Source organism: Varanus komodoensis, unplaced genomic scaffold, assembly GCF_004798865.1.
Source record: "Varanus komodoensis strain SLA01 unplaced genomic scaffold, ASM479886v1 scaffold11, whole genome shotgun sequence".
NCBI lineage: Eukaryota > Metazoa > Chordata > Lepidosauria > Squamata > Varanidae > Varanus > Varanus komodoensis.
Genome location: NW_025335317.1, coordinates 33,951,107 through 33,975,976, shown reverse-complemented (window position 1 = coordinate 33,975,976; position 24,870 = coordinate 33,951,107). Strand labels below are relative to the sequence as shown.

General features: G+C 50.8%; 1 protein-coding gene across 7 annotated transcripts in view; it reads left to right on the top strand.

Annotated features, from left to right (window-relative positions):
• The first annotated feature begins 421 nt into the window (after window positions 1-421).
• EPN3 (epsin 3) overlaps window positions 422-24,870 on the top strand; it is a 36,237-nt gene continuing 11,788 nt past the window's right edge. For 3 of the 7 annotated variants that reach the window (XR_006413731.1, XR_006413730.1, XR_006413729.1), the window contains exons 1-4: window positions 422-1,207; window positions 10,598-11,317; window positions 14,374-14,492; window positions 24,731-24,811. Coding sequence is in view for 4 of the 7 variants with exons in the window: in XM_044419996.1 (XP_044275931.1) it covers window positions 10,738-11,317; window positions 14,374-14,492; window positions 24,731-24,811 (780 nt within the window). In the remaining 3 variants the exon portion in view is untranslated. The remainder of the gene's footprint in view (window positions 1,208-10,597; window positions 11,318-14,373; window positions 14,493-24,730; window positions 24,812-24,870) is intronic. The other 4 variants (XM_044419996.1, XM_044419993.1, XM_044419992.1 and 1 more) reach the window with 2 other exon arrangements.

Here is a 24,870-nt window from a genome sequence, read left to right as displayed (position 1 = left end):
CTGATTTTACACAGTAGATGGGTGGGTGGTTAGTGGGAGCCAGTTCTCAGTTCCCTTCCAGCACAGAAGGAGGTGTATTTTTATTCTGAAGAACAGCAGGGCTATCAAATATAAACTCCGTGTGTGGGGTGTGTGCGTAGAATCTGTTGCCGATTCCACTATCGTACCGAGCGGCATTGGCTGGGCGAGTGGGGCTGGGCGGCAGCAACGTGGAGGGGGAGGAGAGGGAGGACAGCATGGGAGGAAAAAAGCATTCTGTCATGTCATCCGCTTGCTCACTGGCTCGCGGCTCTGTTCCCACGTGGGGCTGCTGTCCAAACCTTGCTGAAGGGACGAGTTTGGGGAAGGCATCACTAGAGGGCCCGGGCGGCGCGGGTGGGGGGAATAGATAAATAACTTGCCGCCCTGAGGCATGCACGAGTGCTGGCTATGCAAAAGCAAAACAACGGAACTCGGTGGCTTCGATCCAAAATAAGGACGCGGTGAGTGACAGACGAGCTGCGTTCTCTCCGTTTAACCCTTCCGCGCCCAGCCTGGTCACCGATCGCTCATTGCCGGCGACTGCCTCGGCGCGCTCGCTCGGTGCCCGAAGGAGTTAACGCACTGAGTCACGGCCTCTGCTTTCATAATCTCTTCTGGGCTACTACGTGAATCTCCCTCTCTGCAACTGGCATCCTAGTGAGGGCTCCGGGAGGCACGTCGGTCAGCGCGGTGGGCCTGAACCGACGAAGAGCTGTCCTCTGGTGCCCTGCTAACATTGAAGCGGACCTGCCCGGCGAGCTCGGCAACTTTTTCTCTCGCGAGCGGCTGAGGGGCAAGTTCCCCGCCTCGACCGCCCAGGCTCCACCGCAGGCGCGCATACGCGCCGCAGCAGCAGCCGCAGCCGCACCGCAGCGGGGCAACCGGGCGGCGCGGTCGCCTCTCCTCCTCTGCGCTCCGATCCGCTTGCGAGGTGGTGGCGAGGAGCAGAGGAGCAGCGGCGCGACGGTAGTACTTCGCCTTCGGACTGGATGGATTTCGGGAGCGCGGGCTTGGGCTGAGCCGGCGGCGCCTGCCTCCTCTCCGGGCTGCGGGAAACGCCGCCGCCGCCGCCGCCGCCTGCAGCCCGAGGGGCTACGAGAATGGCACCACCCGCACCAGCAGCCTGCGCCGCCGACTGCGGAAGCTGCCACTGAGACAGCAGAAGGAGACAGCAGGAATGGCCCAGGTAAGAGCCCTCCTCCTCTCCTCACCCCCGCCCCCCGTAGTGCGTGAGCTTCGCAGCATCTCTCGGGGAAACAAGCTGAGCCGTCCAGGATCACTTCCCTCCAAGGAGCAGCAGAGAAGGAGGGGGGGCGCCCGCAGCTGCAGGTATTACGAAGAAGCCTGCGAGGAGAGGCCCGGCTGGAAAGGTAGACCGTGGCGAGCTGAGCGAGGCTAGGCTCGGGGTGGTGGTGGGGGGGAGAGCTGTGGAGGAAAGTTCTGGACTCCGGGAGCTCGCCTGCCTGCAGTGAAGCCCGTTCTGATTGTCATCACTACTTTGGCAAAGCGGAGCAGGAGAAGCCGCCCCTCCCCCCATCTCCGGGCTGCCCGCAGTGCGCCGCCGGCTGAAGTTTCCCGACCCGCAGGGAGGCCGAGCGGAGGGAGGGCAGAGCTGCGGCGACCCTGCCCCGAGGTGCGTGCAAGTGCCAGACCCGTCCTTCCCGCGCCCTGCTGCCGGGTGCCGGGGCCTCGGCCAGCAGCCTCCTCCCTCCTCCCCTCCCCCCTCCCCTCCCTGCCCGCTCGGTGCCTGCCACCTGCCTGCCACGGGGCCCTGCCAAAGTCACTCAGCCGCAGCCGGCAGCGCCCGCCCCGCCCCCGCGCCGCCGAGGTTGCGATTGGATGGATCGCGCCCCTGCCGGGGAGCGGCCGCCGCTGCTGCTCCTGCCGCCGCCGCCGCCGCCGCCGCTGCCCCAACTCGGCCGGATTCCTCCGAGGTGAGCGCGTGTGCGTGTGAGCGGGAAGGCGGGCGCGTGTCTGCCGCCCGAACCCCACGCGCGGGCTCCCCCGCGCCGCCCGGTCCTTGCCGTTTGCCGGCGCCGCTCGCTCAGGTCGGGATCGCGGCGCAGCAGCAGCAGCAGCAGCAGGATTATGTAATGCCGGCTGCTCCGGCGAGCCGAGCCGAGCCGGGCTGCCTCCGGGGCGGGCGGGCGAGCGGGCGCGCGCCAGGGAGCGAGAAGCGGCGAGGGTAAGTGCTGGTTTAGTGGGGCGGGGGGGGGGGGCGCCATCAAGTTTTCTCTCCGGCGCGCCATCAAGTGCTTGGGGCTGCTCGCGGGTTCTGCCAGGGCAGGCACGGCTGTGGGTCAAAAGCCCAGAAGCAGCGCGGGGAGATGCGGGCGCCCACTGCAGCAGCGCGGGCTTCCCGCGTTTGAAAGCAAGTGCCGTGACCCGCATTCCCATCCAAGGAGGCACGTCCCCTCGCCCAGACCCGGAGCCTAGGATGACCCTTCTGCGCCGCTGGCCTTGCTTCCACCGGAAGGTGGTCGGCTTCGCTCATGCCGCCGGTGCCTGGTCGCCGGGGCGGGTGAGGGTAGCAACTCCGATTCTGGGGTAGTTTTTAAAGAAGGCGGAGAGCTGCATTAGTGCCGTGCATTCTCTGGGAAGAGCCACGAGAGTGTCCTTTTGCGTGATCCAAAACAAGAGATTCAAGAGTAAGAGAGAACAGGAACGAACAGGAAATCGGGGAGAAGTTTTGGGAGTGGGAGCATCTCTGGAAGTTTGTTCCAGATGGGGAAACTCCTCAGGAACTCAAGCCTGGGCGCAAAGAGCTATTTCACTGGGGAGGCAGCGTTAGCGAGGTCTGTTGGGGGCAGATGGCATGTACCTGCCCCCCCCCCCCGTGATGCTTTTATTTAGGGTGCTGCTCTTTGCTAGGGGTTGCATCACCTCCGCCCTCCACCCCACCTGTCTATTTGCTGCCCCGTTTTTCTTTTCTATGAGGACCAAGCAACCTAGCTTGCTTCTTTTCCTCCTTTACTTCAGGGAGCGGACAAATATGTGCCCTTCTAGATGTTGCTGGAGTGACCTCCCATCATCCTTCATCAATAGACATGCTGGAGGATGGGGATGATGGGAGTTGCAGACCAACAATACCTGGGGGGGGCACACATTTCCCACAACAAACCCTTATTTTACAGTGTTGTCAATACTTGTGCTTTATAGAGTTGCACAAGCAATTAAAAAATGCATTTGCCCTGAGGAGCTTACAGTGTTTAGACTCCCCTACTCCTGAGCAGGTGATGCAACAAAGGGGCGGGAAAAGGAAGGAAAGCAAGGGATAGACAGAGCTAATAATGGATCAGTAGGAGCAGATATTAGTGTCTTCTCCTATTTCACGTAATCCATCTTTCCTCCATTTATATTTTCCTCCCATTGTTAAATTAGTGCCAGAGCTGGGCAAGTCAGAAACAAGGGATGTTCCCTTTTGTCCTGGAGATACCAGGTAGTGGTGCATAAAGGTGTCTCATGAATGAAATCAAGGTGTTGTTTTAACCCAGAGATTATAGCAACCTCTCCCAACCCACTGCCCTTCTGATGCTTTGAACTACCACTCCCATTCCTGGCTATTGACCATGCTGGCTGGCACTCATGGTCACCAATGCCCAAAACATCTAGAGAGTACCAGGCTGGGGAAGATGGATTATGGGCACAATCCCCCAGGAAATTCTCCAGATTGTGCCCCCCCCCTTTTAAAGAGAGATGGAGTCATACAAAAGTGATGTCCTCCCTGGTTGCTGCAGGCAGTGAGTGGCCAAGGAAACGACATAGCAGTGCCTGGATCCCTGCTGCAAAGGAAGGTGGCAGCTCTTCCTTTGGACTGTGTCAGTTCACATCAAGAACTTTGGCCAGCCGCTGGCAACTGCCTCTCCGACTTGTCCTCAGTGCACCCTCTCCACCTGACAGCTCATTCCTTCAAGGTCACTGCAGTAATTTCAATATGTGGCTGGCTGGTGCCGCTGTCTTATCTACCACACAGTTTCTGTTTCCTTCTCTTTGTGTTCCTGGGGATATTAGGGTCGATAAAAACTTACTGCTTGGCAATGCTCCAGACACAAACACACTCTTCTCTCTTTTCCCTCTCCTCCTGCCCCCGCCTCCCATGCAGAAGTGAAAACTCTCGGGCTCATGCCGGCCTTGAGGGTGCCCTGCCCTGCCCTGCCCTGCCCTGGGAATGCTGCTTCCACCCATCCTTCGCCACCACATCTTGGATGTGCAGGGAGGACTGAGGGCAAGGCCCCTTTGCACATGCTCAAGGACACAAGAAGTGCTCCTAACTGCCCAGGATCAGGGCTATGCCTCGGCCTGTGTGAATCAAAAACAGGTTATTCAGCTAGGCAAGGTGAGCGGTGCCACACGAGGCCCTGCCTCCCAGCATTCGAGAAGTTTTCTTTCTTCACATGGTGAGGGAGCACCTGGGCACTTGGAAACGTGTGTCTTCCACAGCCTTAATTAACTCACTGCTGCCTGCAACTTCCTCCTGCAGGGGAAGGGCCTAGAAAGGAATTGCCTGTCCCAAGGGCCACACGTTCAGCCCCCCTGCAGTGATGCTGGGGGTTGGGGAGGTGTTTTAAGGGAGCAGAACGTTATCCCTAACCTTGTCAAAGCCTGAAGGAGAATGCCAATCTCTGGAGCGGGCACACATTTTGCTGCCTTGGGCTACGGGCCACTTGGTCACCCAGAGCTGGCTGTGCATGCCACTGGGGTTCCCTTCAGTCAGTGCCCTCCTCTTGCCAGCCCCTGCTGGCCACAGCTGTCTCTGACCCTTCCTCAGCTTGCAGCCTGGTTGCCGCTCCAACATCTTCAAGGTCCCTCGGGCTCTTTTGCTGCTCCCATCCCCGCCAGCCACTCCCCGAGCAAACTTCCCTGCCTTCCCACTTTCCTTCCTCCTTGCTTTCCCATTGTTGTTGTTATATCTTCTTGGATCCCTTAAAAAGACCAGGACTCAAGGTGACTTTCAACATAAAGCACACCAAAATTTAAACTGGCTAAACCCAGCCGTCTCCAAAATAGAATGGCTAAAGTGACACCGAGCGGAAAAAACTCTGAACCTGGCATCAAAAGAGGGCAGTGCTGGTGCCCAGTGGACTTCTGGTTCCATGATGCTCATCACGGTCCAGACACCCCACCCACATTCTACCCCAGCCCTTTGCGCCCCACTGGAGACCTCCCGGCTGCTCTGCTCGCTGTGCTTTGTTCCTTTGTTGGCAGGGAAGGGAGCTTCGGGGCGGAGCACCTGCTCTGCATGCAGGTTGTCCCAGACCCAAGAGCTGCCTCCCTGTGCTAACGGAAGGCAAAGGCGGCTGTGGGTACAGGAGACCTCTGGAGCCACTGCCAGTCAGTGCAGATTAACCTTCCCCAACGTGGTGCCCTCCAGATGGGTTGGGCTAGGCATCGGGCTGGCTGTGAGATGCCATGAGTTATAGTGCAAAACATCTAGAGGGAGCATGGCTGGATGAGGCAATCCTGGGCTAGATGGACAAATAGTTTCACAGGGTGCAAGGCAGTTTCCTGTGTAGGTGCACCTCGTGCCCAGCGATTTCCTGCCACCTTTTCGCTCTCCATGTTGCCTCCTTTTCTGGTGTGTCTTGGTCTGTTCTCTGTACCTCGCACCCATCAGCCTGGCCTGCCCCCTGGGGGTCTGTGCTTTTGCCCTGGTAGCCCCCCTGTCTTCCCTTCTTGGATTTTTTGGCCTAGCTGCAGCACTGCTTCCACCAGCATAGCTTTAGGCAGGACTGCAGTATGTTCCCGGAGGGGAACATAGGCAGTGAGCTGTAGGGCTGCCTTCTCCAACCTGGTGCCCTCCAAAAGTGGTGGACTAGCATCTTGGACCATTGGCCATGATAGCCGGGCCTGGTTAGGTGCTGAAGTGCAAAGCATCTGGAGGGCACCAGGCTGGGGAAAGCTGGGTTAAAGAGCCAGTGGGGTGCAGTGGTTAGGAGTGCGGGACTGGGGCTCAGGAGACCCGGGTTCAAGTCCCTGCTCGGCCATGGAGCCAACTGGGGGACTTTGGGCCAGGCACAGGCTCTCAGCCCAGCCTGCCTCACTGGGTGGTTGTTATGAGGATAGGATTGAAAAGCATCAGGAAGAGAATGGTTTAAGCTGCTCTGAGTTCTTTAAAAAGAAAAAGGCAGGATATGATGATGATGATGATGATGATGATGATGATGAAACGCATCTGAAAGGCTGAACAGTGGTCAGCTGAAGGTGAAGGTCAGCTTGGCCCAGGTTGCCTGAAGTGTTCTTTAGAAACCTCTTTTAAAAAGCAACAACAATGAAAGTATGCACCCGCCTGGACCCTTGTGTATGCATTTCTGTGCTTGGCTGCAGCTATTTTTCTGTGCATAACTTTGCTAGGATCCAAAAACAGTAAATGGGCTGGCTGGATTGTGTAAGAAATCAATACAGGAAATGTCTTTAGAGAAACTATGCAAGCGATGCTCATGCAGTTTCCAGGTTGTCTCCCTGACTCACTCTCAGGGATGCTTCCTGCCACCGGGTGGAGAAGGAGGCCTCATGCCACCCCTGGAAATGCAAAGGAGGTACATAGCCAGGTCATGCTCATTGCAAAGGGTGGAGTTGCCCTGGAGAGAATTAGGATCTGTGACTCATTTTGCTGGTTTGGGGAGTTGCACATTCTTCTCAGGTGCGTGTTTCATGGCCACCTCTTTCCAGTCATGAAGGAAATGAGTGGAGGTTTAATTCCAAGTCATTTAAAAAGGTAAAGGACAAAAGGATGAAGTAATGACATTTCTGGAAGAGTCCTGCAATCGCCTCTGGCGGTTTATCTTCTGGAGGTAAACAAACTTTCAACTGTACATCGGTCCATCCACACTTTACCCAGACACAATCCTTGGGAGCTTTCTTGAGTCTATTCACAAATAACTCTGTTAAACTGAGTCCATTTTCTAGATTTTCAGTACCACCTCCACCACCAGGTTTTACAAATCACTACTACTTCTTCAAATACATATTTTGGTGGCAGAATTCAAAGGCCAGTGATACAGAAGAAGGTCACACAGATGGAGGTCAGATGACATCACTTGCTATTTGGTGGCTGAAGATGCGGTTCTGCAATGAATACACTCATTATCTTCAACATCCAAATTCAGGTTGTGCTGATGGATCATAGGAGTGAAGAGAAGGTGGAGCCACCAATCAGCTGCTTGGCTTGGTTTACTTGCCGAGGACCTGATTTGTTCCCATACCTGCCTGCGACCAGGAAGGAAGTTTCCTTAGGTCCGATTGGAGATTTTGCTTTTCCTTGAGGCAAAGTGATAAGGTTTGAGTCTGTCTGTTTGAGCCAGATGGATTAGGGTTATGTCATGAATTAATATACATGTTTTTGGTATATACTTTTCCTAACATAATACATTTATATATTATTTTTGAAAATGTATGCATTTTTCTCTATTCTCTAATATACACATTTTATAGCTCCACTACAACATGTGTAGAAGTGCAAATTTCAGAGGGTAACTATGCTTCAAGTCATGTGATGGCTCAAAAGTGTGAGATTAGGTAAACTCGTCTTAAGACACAAGCAAAAATATTTCTCCTCCATCCTTAGATCTAGAGTAGCTCTGTTCATACTTCTCCTTTCAGGGGCTTATTGCCACATCAGTCTGTCCCCTGATGGCCCCCTGCACAATCTGAGGAGTCTGCCATCCAGTTGCATTGGTCTGCATGTCAACTGAGAATACACCTTGAAGACACTACAGGCTGTGCTGGGTCTGTATAATGAAGGAAAAGATTGGCAGTGGCCATCGGGTTGCATCTCAGCGAAGTTTGCCCCTCATTAACAATCTTGGCATAGAAGAGTCCCTGATAGATTCCCAAGACCTGTGTGCTTCCCTCAGATCACTGATCTCTAATCGAGGAGCCACAAAATGGAGGTTGACAAATGGTTCCACCACAAAATGGAGGAGGAGATGCTCAGTGCAGCTTTGCCTGACAGAGATCTATTTGCAGTGTGTGAAGTTGTCCCTGCAGTGGACCTAGTCGAGCTCATGTCCTCTTCCCATCGCTAGGGTTGTCTGTCTGGCAGTCTGGAGACCCATTGTCCAGACACCATGCTGTGATGGCTGACCGGGAGAGGAACGTCAAACTCTTACAAGACTGCCAGCATCCCTGGTGGATGGCCAATAGTGCCCATTGCATTCCACTAATGTCAGCAACCAGTTATCAGGCCTTGCATCAAAAGATGACATCCTTGGGCAGCTGCCAATGTCCCAGCAGAACAGGATGAGCCACCATGGATGTTTACCTGGGCTCCACTTTGAAAGCACCTGGTTTGCTGAAGACTGATCTCCATCTGGGGAACCCAGCAGGTGACTTTGGCAGCAGCAGTGCTCCAGATAGCACCAGAGCACTAACCTACCTACCTACCTACCAGAAGGGCCCCAATGTAGTGTTGCTCTGGTGCAGTGTGTGTAATGTGTGACACACACCTAGTTTGGTGCTGTTTGGAGTGCTACTCCTGCCAGCGCCTGGAAAACCTCAGATCCGCTCCCAGAGGAGATGCTCCTCCAAAGGACCTTTCTCACGCAACTGTCACTTGCTTGCCCTCCAGAAGGTATGCACCTGGGGAGAGCTAGCAGTGTGCTTCCCTGACTTCATACCCGCATAACATCTTCTTCCAATAAGGATGACGCCGCTTTCTGCTGCCGCAGCAGCAGTTTTGGAGTCCGCTGTGTCTCTGAAGGGGGAATAGAAAGTCTCCAGCAGACCCATCTGGTGGCCCTAGCTGCCTTGTGCAGGGCCTCTGAGATGAATCAGGACCGACTGTGCCTCTGCTTGAGTGAGTTAGACTCTGCTCATAAGAACTAGGCACCAAAGCGGGGTGGTGGGAATAGATGTATGTTTCTCAGGAATGCTGAGTCACAGGCAGTGATTCAGGCTTCCTTATCACTTGGATCAAATTGATATTTGCTTAAATTTCCTATAGATTTCCATAGAATTTCAGTATTATTTCCAAGCTCAGTTGACTTCAGAGAGAATTCAGTGTGCGGCGCATAACTGTGTGTGGGTTTGTGCAGGATTGTGCCTTCTCTATATACTGGGTTAGTCAGCCTTTCCCCCGCCTTCGCTGCCTTTTTTATTTATGGCTATTCATAAATCAACAAAGCAGAGAAAGAAGAAGAGGTGGGTAAGGTGAAGTCAGGTTGAAAATTGAGGGCTTGTGTTCCCATATGAAATTGGAATGAATCTCTCAAGTAGGGCACTGCTCGAGTGAAAGAGTGCTGAAGAAATAAAGGTGTAGGATGGGCAAGTTGTGACTCTGCAGATGGGTTGGCCAACAATTCCCAGCATCCTTCCCAATCTGTTATACTGCCTAGGACAGATGGGAGTTGTAGGCCAAAGCATGGGAAGGGGGTGGGGGTATTCCTGGTCAGTGCAAGCCCCTCTTTCCATCTCTTTCCTTATTCTTGCAATTATGCCAGACAGTCAAGTTAAGACTCTGGACCTTTGACAAGGAAATGTTTCTTTTGAAAAAGTCTTCTCTGTCACGTAATTATTTAGGCTCATTATAATTAAAATACAGTGATACAAATGTTGAAAAATAGCAGTTGTAATTGTATTGTATTTCAAGAAGTTCATATGAAGGTGTGGCATGATGTTCTTGCTTTTGTGGTGTACATATAAATGTAACCCATCATGAGCCTTTGAGAGAAAAACCCCTCTCATTAACTAACATTAAATACCAATTCTTTGTTTACAAGGTCGAAGCAAAGTTCTTTTAAAAACTGCACTGGAGAGATGCAATCACAAGTTTTTATTCTGGATATCTGAGACGGTTTTAGAAAGCAAAAGCAAGCTGCTGCTTATTCGATACGGAACAGTTGGGTGTGATGGATGTAGTCCAAACCTTGGTTATCAGCTATTTTGGATGCCTATCCTGTCACCTCATTCTGTAAAACTTGGAGCGGGAATCCTATCAGTTCCCATCACACTCTAGTGGTGCCTAGTGACAAAATGTGGATTTGCATCGCTGTAGCCAACCAAGGATCCAGTCAACCCAGAGGGGCTCGGAGGAGCATCGGTGCTCACCCACAACTGCGTGGCCTGCATCACACGGATGTCTACCTCTGTGCTTCGATGGGTCTTGCTGGACCAGCAGGGCAACTGTCTCCCTTTCAGGCAAGCCTGACAATAAGACCCCCCCACCCCCGGCCCACAGTAATTGTGTTGACTGTGATCTACAGACAATCCTGAACAGCTTGCCCTAAGTGGGAGCCCTCCAGAGTTTTTGGACTGCAACTCCCAGGGTTGCAATCAGATTTTCTAGCTGCTTAGCTACAGTGGCCAGTTGCAAGCCTGAAGTTGGGACCACTGATGGTGCTAGTTTTTGGACAACCTAGCCAATGAGGAGGGATGATGTGGGTTTCAGTCAAACAACATCTGGAGGGCCACACGTTACCTGCCCACCCCTGTTCCACGGGAATAATCCTAGAAAGAAACAAGCCATGGGTCTGCAGGGGAGCAAATCTAACTGGATTTTGACAAACTGGATACAGTGGAGCAGCTGAAATGCTTGAATTGATCAACAACCCTAATATATTTCTTGTCACTTGCTTTCTAGATCAATATACAAGTGGAAGAACTAGCACCCTTTTACTGATTGCACTGGAACTGTGATTCTTCTCCCAGGTTCCTGTCTGTTTTCCCTCCATTGCACCTCATTTCATTCTGCAAGGCAAAATTCCCCTGCAGGCTTCAGCCATGACCACCTCTGCCTTGCGCCGGCAGGTCAAAAACATTGTGCACAACTATTCAGAGGCAGAAATCAAGGTGCGCGAGGCCACCTCCAATGACCCCTGGGGTCCCCCAAGCTCCCTAATGTCTGAGATCGCAGACCTGACCTTCAACACAGTGGCTTTCGCGGAGGTCATGGGCATGATCTGGAGGCGGCTGAATGACAGTGGAAAGAACTGGCGACACGTCTACAAGGCGCTGACTCTTCTGGACTACCTCATCAAAACTGGCTCCGAGAAAGTGGCTCATCAGTGCCGGGAGAACTTGTACACCATCCAGACCTTAAAGGAATTCCAGTACATAGACCGCGATGGCAAGGACCAGGGCATCAACATTCGGGAGAAGGTGAAGCAGGTGATGAGCTTGCTGAAGGATGAGGAAAGGCTGAAGCAGGAGCGAGCCTACGCCCTGAAGACCAAGGAGCGGATGTCCCTGGAGGGCATGGGCATCAGCAGCAGCAACAGCCAGCAGCTGGCCTACGGGCGGCGGGCCTCGCAGTACGGCGAGGAGTACAGCAGGTCCAGGGGGTCCCCGTCGTCCTTCAACTGTGAGTAGCAGCACGGGCCGTTCTCTAACAGGTCCAGGCACGCACCTGTGCCGGGGGCCTGGATGAACACCGGATACCAGTGGTGGACACCCTCGGCTTCCCGGGGGAGGTGGGCAGGGAGGAGCTCCTCTCCTAATGTTCCACGGTCCCTTTGATCTTGTGGCTGGGGGAAGCACATGGGATGTTTTTCATTATGATGGGTTTTCAGAATGTGTTTTTGGCTCAGGGGTTTATCCACACCTCTCCCTGCAACCCCCAGTGACTGGAATAGGGGCAGGAGATGGAAGAACCCCTGCTAACAGTAGGGGTGGCAAATGGGGGGCAGGTGGGTGGGAGAGGAGGCAGTGCAAGTGGGTCTGTGTGGGAAAACAATGAGCTTCCTCTGCTTTCGAAGTTGTACGCACGATTTGCATGCAGGTTTTCAAGTTTCTTTCCATAAAGATGCAACACGAAGGGGAGAGGCAGGGGTGAAGGTGAGGGTGGAAAGGGATGAAACTGGATGGAGTGGAAGAAGGTCAGTCCTGTGTTAAAAGGCTGTAATAAGGACATTTCTTACTTGACACCTGGGTGGGCAACTTGTAGGCTGAGGCAACTGGAGGTCCACAGCCCAGAGGAGCCCTCACCATTGCTGATGCTGGCTAGGTCTGATTGTGCCTATACGTCCAACCATCTGGAGAGCCACGCTTCTTCCATTTGTGCAGTACAGAGTGCTTTAAAAGGAGGGTTTGCCATGAAAGTAACATGGAGAACTGTGTTAAATTGGATAAACACGCACACCATTCCCCACCAGCAAGTCTGCCTTGGCTTCAAGGGAGGGACAGACCATTAAGTCATAGATGCAGAGAACAGTGGAATCGGAAGGGGCCAGAAGGCCCTCCGCTCCATCCCCCTGCACGTGGGACAAGTGGGATTAGACTGCAGCTTTCCAAATGCGTACTTTGCACATGAGTAGTGGCCTTTTCAGTCTACACCATTTTAGTCTGTGCCAGCAGCATGCAACCTTTCAGGGCCTCTGGGCACAGTGGCCATCTGAGAGACTGTCCTGGGCACCATCACAATATGGCGGCATTGGGAGGCGTGGTTGGTCTCCAGAGTGCAAGGAAGGTCTGAGGGTGAGGTAGAGGTCTGGACCCCGAAACACTAAATAAAACTCAGCTGAACCCTGTTTCCAGGGCACTCCCCATGTCCTGCCCTGAAGGTGTCCTGGGTTCCCCAACTGACGTACTGCTGCCTTTGCCCAGCCATGGCTTTCCTTAGCTCGCCCCAACTTACCAGGCAGCAGTGATAAAGGATCCCTTTTGCATGCTTTCCTTCTTGGGGGCTGGACACCCCGCAGAGCAAGGCTTGGGCCTGCTGCACCCACCTCTTCATTTCCCAGGAGAGTCTCTGAGCTTTGTAGTGTAGCCCAGGGACATGTGTGGGAAACGAGGCTGGCAGCTGCCGGAGGCCCTCAGCTTGCTTCTGACCCACCCCAGAAGCGGGGCATTGAAATGGCTACTTAAAAGAATGTGGGAGGGTCAGGACACCCCAGCAAGTACCAAGAGAAGTGGCCAAGAGGGGAGGGAGCTACTGGGTGCCCTGGGACACCCAGCAGCCTAGTCCTGCTTAGTGGTTTCATGTTGATCCCTACAAACAGGTGCCTTCAGTTTAAGAATATTTAAAATTGTGAAATGGTGGCAAATGTTCCAGGGGCCAGTTGGGCAGAGGTGGAAATTCATGTGACTGGAGCACTTAATGCCATCAGCTCCTCCCTCCCTCCCTCCCTCCCTCTGTGGTGAGTTTAAGAATAAGACCAGGATAATTAGCATTTGCATTTTAATTGTCATTTGAATCAGAGTTATTGATGAGAACTCGGAGTTCTTGGAGTTTGCTGAGCTGCGGGGGGGTGGCCTTAGCTGGAATTTACTGAGCTGGATGGCTACTTAGGCCCCACAGTGTTCAGTGCTGCTTCTTCCCAGGCAGTGGATGCTGGTGGCTCTAATCTCAGTGGGTGGTGTATCCACTCTGGGCTTCAGCCTGAACTTTTAAGGAACTGACCATCATGCCGAACCCTTCTGGCATAAAGTTCAGACTGAAGCCCACCAGTCTCCACTGCCCAGAGGTAAGCTTGCTGCAGCCTCCTAAGTGTGCACTGCATTGCAGTCTTAAGGTTTGCAGTCCGAGGCACGTGCCCCTGAGCATGCTCCACTCAACATACTGGAACTCGCTTTCTGAGTAAACCTGCAGAGGATCGCATGGGAAAGTGAGTGTGAGAGAACATAGCCATCACCTCATCTTTGGGAGAAATTTCACACCACCAAGCCGCACAGGGCACTTCTCCAGGCACAGGAGTCTTATAATTTATTCAGTTCCTTGACCAAGGTTCTAGAACGCCGGGGATCTTCAGCAACGTGCTTTTGCTGGACTAGTGAACTGCAAAAAGAAAGATGTTGCTGTGGAAACACATGAGGATAGAAGTTCTTAAAATAAAATGCAATTGCACAAAATATTTTCTCTCCTCCTGCTTTTTTCCACCAACCTTCATGTGAAGACTTGGTCTAGTAGTTTAAAACTGTGGGGTGTCTCTTAAAATTAACATAAAAAGGTGAGTCAGCAGTAGGTAGGTGAAGAATGAGAAGGAGACCCCTTGATCCAGAAGATTATCGCAAAATCTTTTCCTAAGGTGGGGTGAGAATCTTCTTTTCTTCTAGGGCAACATTCCCTGGGGAGGATGCATGCCAGAAGTGGGTGCAGTCTGAGGCAGGAACGGGCTGGGGATGCCCCCTCGTGCTCTTTCTCCTATATTCTTTGCTCTCTCTCTTTCCCTCCTCTTCTCCATCGTGTGTGTGCGTGTGTGTGTGTGTGTGTGTGTGTGTGTGTGTGTGTGAAAGGCGACAAGCTGCTCTTGCCAGAGGTTTGAATTAATCTCTTACAACAAACAGGCTGTTGAAATTGGGTCCGAGAGCCACAGTGGCTCGACCCATTTTCTAGCAAATTCAGAAAGGCTGTGGGACCACAGGTGAGAGCTCCATCCCACGGGCATGGCCACAGTCATTCCTTTCTGTCTCGTGCTGCAGCTTCTTCCTCATCCCCTCGGTTCAACTCTGACCTGGAACAGGCAAGACCACAGACCACTGGAGAAGAGGAGCTGCAGCTCCAGCTTGCCCTGGCCATGAGTCGAGAAGAGGCAGAAAAGGTAATGTTTGGATTGTCTTCTAGATTTTGTAGTAGAGACCCAGTGGCTTGAAAGAGACTTCTGGACACCTTGAACAGCACCAGTACTGAGTGTGGTCCTGATTTTGTTATGGCTGCACTGTGTAAGCCTGAGTTACCCAAGATGTGATGATGGGTGGGGACTGATTGCTTTGCTGATGCACCTTTCTTATTCTGTGTGTATATAAAACCGTGATGGTAAATTTGACTATGCCTTAGATCAGTAAGGTAACCTATTGTAGACATAGCAATGGTTTACATGGACTTTCCTTCTTCATGATTAATGTTGTTGATGTTGCTCTGCAACCAAACAAGAAAGACTATGGTTAGAGGGACATAGGCAGAACTCGTGTGTGTGTGTGTGTGTGTGTGTGTGCGTGCGCGCGCGCAAGTGAAGGTCCCAGAAAACAGGATATGAAATCCAGGATTGTTCCAACTTCAAGAGTGCTCCACAGTAGAAAGTTTTCTTCCTCTCTTCCCCCTGCACCCTCCAAACACCTCCCAAAAGGGTCAGAAAGACCTACTGAACATTGTCAATTGAGTCTTACAGGGAAGGAGGAATAGGCAAAACTGAGAACCTCACTTGAGGTGTGCGGTATTCTTCCATCCAGTGTTGGGCAGTTCCACCCTGCCACTGCAGCCCTTTATGGCACAGCCAGGAATTGCTGTCAGTCTCCCGAAAGGCCTTTTGGGGAGCTGCAGGGGAAGAGGAAGTGAAGGGGCAGATCTGTTGTGGGAGCTGCTTTTCATTCATGCAGTACTGGATTTCACTCAGAGGCTGGATCCTGTTTCCGTTTGCTTGAGAGCAGAGTTGCACAGATCTCAGCAGGATGACCTCCTAAGCACGTGTAGCATTGCACTGTTCATTGGGCATCTGCATACCTGATCTGGGAGTAACACATCAGACACTGAGATGAATGGAGCCTGCGATCCTTTGGCAAATGTGGCAACACGGTGGTAGACCCGCCTCCTCTCCCCGCCCTGCATCTTTCGGAGCCGCATCTAAGAAATCACTGCTTGGTGCATTGTGCCAGTGGTCTTGTATATAAGGTTCCATTATTTTGATTTTAATAGTTTGAAATGTGCTCCAGATTGCTTCCATGGGTCCTAACAAGAAGAAACTACTTTCCATGTCATTTTAGGTTACGGTAATTGAAATAAAGCAAAGATCAGGTTCACGCGATCCAGTAATCCGCCCTAGGTGACAATGTCATGTTGTCCAGCTAGACTGTTTCTTGCAGGATGGTTTGTTTGAGAGCAATAAGCCATCTGGATAACCCATAGAATGCTCTAGGTGTTGTTTCACCCATGATGGGATGATGGGACGTGTGAACCTGGGCAACCATCTACAATGTGAGTGAAGGGAAAGAAGGGACAAGCAAGTCACTTGGCAAGAGCAGCAAAAAACGTCTCCCAAGCTTATCCCCCCGCCGCCCCCCACAACACACACACACACACACACACAAGTGCCTAGGCAGCACTCAGGGGCAGGTTTCACTGGCTTGCTGACTTTCCTGATGCAATCCTGAGCCATACGCAGACAGATATGCACTTGCGAAAGAACAGCAATGACCATAACAGTGTTTAAGCAAGTGTGAAAATATTGGCACACATTAAGGTGATGATGATGTTTGCAACCATGCACAGCCTATGCAAGGTGCTGCTTTGCCGCTCTGAGGAGGCTGTCAGTGGCTGTCAAAGGGAGGATCTCAAAAGCCAGCTGCCAAGCCAGAGATGATGAAAAGACTGAGGCGAGGCCAGGTTGTCTCACCATCGTGGCAGGGAGCAGGGAGACAAGTCCATCCTTCTGGGGTGTCCCCTGGGGTACCTGTGGGAGGACTGAAGGGAAAGGAAGGGGGTGAACAAGACATGGTGAGCCCAGTGGTCTCTTGGGCACATCATGGGTCGCTCACAGAAGATCCGAGCCAGTGTAGCTTATTACCAGGCTGGGTTGGTGTGCTGTGCAAATGAACCAGAAATGTTCTGTGTATGTTTTCTGGAGTTTAAGGGGAATCCAGGCTGCATTTTTGATGATATCAGAAAGTTTCCCACAAGTCAATATCGGAAACATCAGATGGGGAAAGAATGCCTATGCCCATGAAGTGGCACGTGTATTGCAGCATGTGTTTCTTGTTCCATGACAGAGAAAGTGAACTGAGGACTTTACAGTCCTCTGTGTCTGTGCAGCCAATCAAATGTTGTGCTTCCTCATTCAGTTTCCAGGGTGTCTTCCAATCTTCGAAGGGAAGCTTGCATAGGCTGCTTGCAGATTGTGTTCAGTGTCTGAACAAGAAGTGCTGGTAGCCAATTGTTGTAGAAAGGGTAGTTTTGGGTGTCTGAGCAGCCTTAACCCCTCTGGGCTGCTCTTGGATTTGCTTACTTTAAAATGACTTCCAGAGTCGCAGCGTAGTACTTTCTGGCCCTTGCAACATTTTCCAGCAGCAGCCTCCCTATCAGCAGATCTGCTTCTCCCTTTCCAGGTAGTTCAAGCTTTTGTTTACATGTGCAAACACAAGATTAACTTTGCCTTTCTTGTAACCAGTGACATTTGTGACATTGGAGATGCCTGAAGCCAGCACGGGAAAGAATGGCTTGTGTATTTCTATCCAAGATTTTCTTGGGTGCATTTCACCTGCATATTCTTGTGAAGGCCTGTTTCCTTCAACTAACACAGACACTTTCTTGCTATAATACCTTCTCTGTACCACACATTGATGAAAGCAGCTCACATCCTCACCCCATAAGGAGCTAACTATAACCTCCCTAGCTGCTTTACTTTGATTTTATCTTCTTCCAAGTACAAAAAAGTCGAAGGCCAGAACTGGGCTCTTCTTCAATGCTGCCTTAGCACTGCTAAGGGTAACACTTACTCCTGGATACTGGATTTCTTGTGCGAGGGGGCAGAACCTCAAGCCCAGGGACCAGATCCGGTGTTCTGGTGATCCCGGTGTGACCCTCAGAGGGTCCTATGCACTTTCCCCCACCATCTATTGTTTGATGGTACCCTGGCCTTTGCTCAGTTTTTTCCCTCTTTGTGAATGATTGAAATGCCTCCCCTAAGACTAACTTAATTCAACATTACTTTATCATGTCCTCCCTTTTAGCCACTGACATCACAGGCAGTGGCAGTGGATCCAAACAGGGTGTCCCATCCTTCATCTTGACATGAGCACGAAGGCAACCGCAGTATTTACTCCGTGCCAGGCCAAGACATTCTGCTGAGGAAGAGCTCCAAATGGACCCCCAGCATCCCCTCCTGCGACACAGTCCGTGCTATGGCCATGACAAGGTCTCCCTGCACCACTCAGGCATGGATTCGTCTCTTTCTTCTCTTTCTGCTTGCTTTGCCTTGTGGCTTGGTAGGGCCAGCCCAACTTCTCCTATTTCAAGAAAAAGAAGTCAAGTGTGCTGGGAAGCTTGGGTAGGGAACCAGAGACTGTTGGCTTATGGGCGTCCCAAGGGCATAGGCTCTCCACCCCTGTTGTGGACCAAGACTTGGGAAAGCAGACACAAGTACTGAGTGTCTCATTTGCATTCTTCAGCCATGTATCACTTAAAACTACTTTCTACTTCTTATGTCGACCAGAAAAATATCTATATCCACAGTGATCAAATTTTCCCTACTCAGGAGTCTGAAACTCCCTTCTTGGTTTAGAAACAGCGCTCCAGCCAGCCTAGATCAGAAGGACTGAATTCCAGGCAATCAGGGCATGTCTACCCCAATCACAACTATCTCAGGGAAGGTTGCTAGTGTTGGTTGCACGAAAGGAGACTTCTCAGTCCGGCTTAGGCCCCAGGAAAGCCCTTGGTTTCCTACCGTGTTCAGTGGCTCTTGAAACATATTCACTCTTATAACCAGTGCACATGACTTCAGCCTTCATGAGTGCCTTGGCTTTTATATTTGCAATATTTTCTCCAGACATTCAAACAATTTTTCAAAGCCTGGGTCACATGTAGTATTGTTTCCAGCCGTACCCATGATTGTGCATGCACAGTGGGAAGAAACAGATAACTTCCTTTAACCTGTAATTCTGCCAAGGACAAGGGTGCTTAGTAAAGAAAGAGAGAGGACTTGGCTCTCAGAAAATTCGCTACTGTAGAGAAGGCAGGTGGCAGAGGAGGGAAAGCTATTTGCGTCCTTTTAACAAACTCACATGGCCAATTGGAAGTGACAGCTTTTCGACCTACCTGGGTTGTTCTCTGTCACATGGAGTTACACTTTTCCCTGTTCCCTGGCTCAAAAGTTCTCAAGCCATGTTGAATTATGCCCAGAGCGTGCCCTTATGCTTGGATGCATCAGATGCCGCTTGTGCTTTCTGCCTTTCAGCAAAGGGCCATCTACGTACCTCTTAAAATGGGAGAAAGGTCTTCTGAGGAGGCCTGGGAATATGCTTTCCCCTCTCCAACCAGGGCAAATGCCTTCATTTGCACCCAGAGATGAGTCTCAGGGACCACAGGATACCTTATGCCAGCATCTCTTACTTCCTCCACATTGATCAGAGTTTGCTTGGCAGCCATGGTTGTAGCCCAGCAGGATGTCCACGGAGTGATACCTCACGTCATCCCCCTCTCCTTACAACATCTCACAGAAGATACTGTGTTCTGGTCTTAGTAATAACAAACAAATAAGCAAAAACTTCAGATCAGTTTCTTTATGGACTGCATAGCCAATCTGGTCTCTTAATCATTTGCCCACCCCATAGTCTATTTGTTTTTGGAAGAGGGGCAGAGAATGGCTAAAGCACCGAAAGACCCGCTGGAAGTTCTTCTGCCAAAGCAGCCGGGCATTTCTTTCAGATTTTAATCACTAAACAAACAAACAATACATGTTACATCTAAAATCCAAATAAACACCAGAACACAGTTTCTCCTCCTGACTGAAGGTCCCTTTGGGAGCAGAGTTTGCAAGCACCTCTGACCTGGGCAGCTCCTCTTCTGCCTGCCCTCAGGCACATGGGCCTTAAATAGCTTCTGTGGCCAGCTGAAGGCCTCTTCAGGAGCCTAGGGCTCTCGCTTCCTGGCCCAGGCCTTGTCTCACCTCGCCTCCCTTCTCCTCAACTTAGCAAATGAGAATAAGCCCTGCTATTTAGCAGTGCAGGGGAAGGAACAGGTCTTTGGGGGTTATTGTGGTCACAGCACAAGCTTACATATGTAGTCATATCCTTCTAATTATTTTAATTATTACATATAGAGTGGAAAACAGATCCATGATGCCTAATGATGGCTCTAGCCCTTCATTCTCCTACACAGCAATTCTATTTCCAGACTGGGTGTGACTAATTAAGCACCACTGTTTTTCTCTGCCCCTTTCCCTCTCCACTGAAGTGTACCAGTTTTGGCTCTATTTTAAGCCTTTCTGAAATAAGAACATCTCTTGTGCTTAAAAATTTGATAGGACAACAGCCAATTAGACAATTGCTTAACTTCTGAAATGGGGCTATGACATCTCTCCACTCATGGAAGGATGGCGCCATTTCCGCATGCAGGCCTGAAGAAGCCGCTTGTGCCAGGCCGAGAGAGTCAGGACAACCTGGGAAGGGAGAATGACACGATCTAGGTTTGGATGTCAACTCCTGACAGCCTCGGCTGCATGGTCAATGAGCAGGAACCCTAGCCACTCAAGTTTATATGCCCATTTTTTTTTCAAAAGCAAAATAAGAAAATCAAATCTGGCTAATGTACAACTTAAACCTTGCTGTCCTCTGACTGCTTTTCCATAGTCGACAGAAGCCAAGCTGAATTTGAGATGTTTTTCAACACATCCCACCTCAAATATTCAGGGTTTGGAAAGAGATGAGGCAATTCCCTAAATGTGAGAGGGCGGCCAAATGCAAAAGTGGGGTTTTGGGGCCTTCAACAATTGTGTAGAAAAGGCAATTTCTTGTACCCCTGCCCAGATTCTCTCTGACACAACAGTTAAAGGTGTAGCAGCCCTGTCCTCTTTGACCTCTGGCTTTCCTAATCAGTGTCCAGCTATCAGGTCAAAACAGGTGAATTAAAGTGCCATGGAGTATTCATGTCCTGGCATGATTTGTTTTCAGGACTTTTAATGGTGCCTCAAAATACAGTGTAGGCCTGCTAGAGCATCTCCTGGCAGCCCCAGTGGACATGTTAGGCAATGCCTCAGATGTCCTCCTGTCCTAGCTCTGGCTTTATCCATCTTTTCCATCTTGATTTGCTTTTTAAAAAAATATCAAAATTGTTACATGTGCATATCCAACCACTTCACCTCTCAGAGCAGTCTCTTCTCAACTTTTTAGTTTCTCCAGTTCTCAGGGTTTACACACCCCTGTGCATTTAATGGTATTTCAGTGAAGCCTTCTGAAAGGCCCATCCAGCACCCATTTTTAAAAAGCACAAAATCTGCCCCTTTCTTGCCACTAAATGGAAAAAAAGAGCTACATTGCTACAAATACAGAAAGCTCATGGCGTACTGAATTCAGGGCCGAGGCACGTAAGGCTCCCAGACTGCCTGGAAACATTCTGTGCTGAGCCCGCAATGAAACAATACATGAAAGGACGCGTTTCTAAGAATGTTTAATGGGGCAGACTTCCATCCTGTTGACACAGTCCAAGTCAGAAGGCTGGAGAACTGCAGGACTGGAGAAGGTGCCTCTTGGGATGGTCTAATAGCAATGGGGGTTTCCTCTGGGTCTCTTGAGCAAGGTTTGGATGCGATTCATCAGGGCTGGTGGGCAGTGGCAGACCTCCCCTGCCTGCATCCCTGGCCAGGATTGTACTCACATCTTTCTTTGGCATGCCCTGGACACTTCCATCCAGCCATCGCTCAGCCTGAGCTTTATGAGCTCAAGAAACGCACAGTAGCCTTCGAGCTGTTCTTGGAGCATCAGTCCAGTGGATGGAATGGTTGGCCTTTGATGATGATACATTTCCGGATGATAAAATGATGATGATTTCATTTCAGTCTTGCTCAATAGTCAAAGTTCTCTGGGAGGTTCACAACCATGTATACAAAAATTACAAATAAAACCCCAAAATAAAATAGAATCTGCAATATAAACAATTTGAAACAGGGTTTAAAACAATCTGAGCAGCTAAAAACAAATTCAGTGCTACTACACTAACATAACCCCCCCCCCCCGCTGCCCATTTTCCATTAAATGCCTTAGAGAAAAAAGTTAGTCTTAACTTGGCACTGAAATGATAATAAGGTTGGTGCCAGGTGGGCCTCACTGAAGCGATCATTTCATAATCTGGGGTCCACCACTAAGAAAGCCTTTTCCTTTGTTGGCATCCTCCGAACCTCCTTTGGAAGTGGCACTTGGGGGAAGTCCTCTGATCTTGGTTACTTACCCTGGGCAGATTCACATCTCAGGACAGGAGAGATGTCCCTCTGTTTGGCCCCACATCCTCCCTCCCAGGCACAGACTCAGGTCTAGGAGGGGACAAATCCCCTGTCAAAGTCTCTAACTGGGCAAGGTATTAGATGGAGTCTCCTGAACCCCCTGAAGAAGCTCCCCAGAAAGGGACAGCTCCCTTTGACATCTCCCTGTTTAGCACTGACACTGCTGGGGTGCCATCAACTTGTTCTGGATCCTTCCAGAGACAGACTGGCTCAAGTGGGCATTCGTCTTCCGCCCAGTGCAACTCGCTTTCCCTTGCACCGCTCTTCACCTGTAAATTGAAGAGCTCTCTGCCTCAGGGATTCTGGGGAGGCCAACCTGATGAATCTAGGAGGGGGCAGCAGCATTCGTCTGTGGTGCGCCTCACAGCTGAGGGCAAATATGGTGGCTCAGGGAGGGCATCCAGGTGCAAAGTGAACTCTGGCTCTCGCTGCTCAAACGGGTGTCAACAGGCGCCTGGAGGTGTGTCACCTTTTGCCTCAGGCTGCTGATTGGCTGGCTTGTTTGGGCATGGCGTTTGCTGCAAATGGTGATCTGCAGCAGCCTTGCCAGGAAGCACCTTTTGTGCTCAGAGGTCTAGTGGAAGCAGATCCGCAGCCGGGAAGCAGCACGCAACATTTTATGAATGGCAAGTGCAAGGTCAGTGCTGGCTACTGGTCAGAGCCCTTCCAGATGTGACCTGACGGGCAGCACATGGAAGTGTTGCTCCACTGCAATGGGGACCGTTGTTTGTCCTCCGACAAAAGTGCAGTTGTGCCTTTCCGCTATTAAGCTGACAATAAAACCGGTGCACCTGCAAGACCCACGGATTCTTTGCTTGTTGTTCAGCCTTGTTGCAGGAAACTGGGGTTGGGAACGATACTTGATAAGCTCTGGCTTGAAGAAAGGACAGGAGGGTCACCACAGCGGTCAGCTAGTCAGGCTCTCAGGTTGCATGAGCTCGGGAAGCCAGCCAGCTCACGCAAAGTGTGCAGCAAGCAAACAAACCCCCCACAGAGCCATAGGCGGGCACCAGGAAACACACAGAAAGCCACTGAGTGCAACACAACAAGGAAGTGGCAAGTTATTAACTGTAAACCATTCACTTGAAGTTGTGCTGGCTGGGGATGATGGGAGCTGCAGTCCAGCACACCTGGACAGCTCCGGGTTGGGAAGTCTGGTTACTGGATCATTGCTCACTCAGGCACCGCTGCTCTTGCTTGCTTGGATAAGCACCAGCTGTTTTCACCTGAGGAGGCAGAAAAGGTGTGTGGACAATCCTGGGAGAGAAGCAACCTTGTCTCTTCTACCCTACTGGAATAGCAGTTTGTCAGAGGCTGGCCAACGTGACGAGCAGTTTCTTAAGCACGTGGGAAAGTGTGTCCTTCTGCCTCAAAGGTTCTTCCCTGCCTAAATCCTTGGGCCTGATTTCCCCTAACTGTAGTTTAGTCTTTAATCTTGACCTATTGTAAAATTTCTTGGGAAAATTGAAGAATGTCTTTTCAAGAAGCAACAACACTATAATTTGCCATTTCTGGGCAAGGTATTGAGGAAAAGGGTGGTCAGAGAAATTCAGTTACTTTTGGAAGAAGCTGATTGTCTGGTTCAGGACAGAGATGGCCTTGGTGCCTGAGCAGAGAGCTGGCACACGTGGAATTTTACTTGGAGAAGTGACTCGGGGAACTGTCATGCTGAGCACTTGCACCTCAAAGCGTACCGACCCCCCTGCTTGCTTGCCTGGGATCCCGTCGCTCTTAGGCCATCCTCACAGGCTGTGGGCTGGAGGCATTTCCTGGTGGCTCTGCTCCTTCCTGGGGAACAGATTCCATCCTGCAGGGTTCAGTTTCAGCCCCTGTGCTTTCAAACACGAACATGAAACCACCAGGAGGTGGGATTCAGCCAAAGATCCAGGGTGAGGTGCCATCACGATGCTGATGACACTCAGCCCTTTTCTCATTTGTCTTGCATCCAGGTGAGATGGTGGATTTCCTGGTGGTAGATTAAATACGGGCAAATACATGGAATCTACATCCAGACAAGATGGAGCTGATGATGGGAGGGACTCAGTGGACAGCTGGCTGGGAAAATGTCTGCCTTGGATAGGACCACACTGACCCATAAGGGGTCAATTCAGAGTTCAGAGTTGCTCTTACAGCCAGCACTGGTCCTGGATACTTCATTTGGTGGCTGCTTGTTCATCAGCTGTACCCTTCACTGCTAGAAGACAGAGAGCTAGTAGCATCCACGCCCTGGGGTCCGTTGCATATGCTTAGATCCACAGTATTGTTCTATCATTTTATATTTGCGAGCTTGTTTATTGGGGCAGTATGGCCCATCGGTATTGTAAGCAAGTCAGGAAGAAAATGATGCATGCTAAAATTTGGGTGGATAGTAATAGAATAAAGAATAAATAAATAATAGAATAAAGGGAGAAAAAAGGTGGAAGAGTGGCAGGAGGGAGGGAGGGAGAAACTAGAAGCTTGGTGAAAGAAGAGAAAGCTTCTCTTATAGGGCAAATAGGTATATACTACGGGGCAAAAATAGTTGAATGAATACATGGCTGGATTCAAGGTCACGCAGGCCATTTGGTAATTGTCTTCATATTTTATGACTGAATTCCAATCTTGTTGAGTTTTCTCATGGTACCTGCTATGAATTGCTACAAACTGCTCAGAGAGCTTTGGCTGTTGGGGTGGTATAGAAAGGAAATAAAGAATAACACCAGCAAGAAGAAATTATGACAATTTAAAGTTATGACAGACTTGTTCTTTAATCATGAATGGGAAGAGGGGTTCAGACATTGACCCAGGATAGATGACTGCATTCAGAGCCCTGGCTTAGATTGAACTTTTACCCAATTCTCCTTCATTGTCGGCAGCCACTTCCTTCAGTCTCCAGCACAGATGAAGATCTGCAATTACAGATTGCCCTTACCTTGAGCAAACAGGAGCATGAGAAGGTATCGCACACCCCAGAGGTGAAAGGGCACAATCGCTTTCCTGTGATGGAATTCACTGT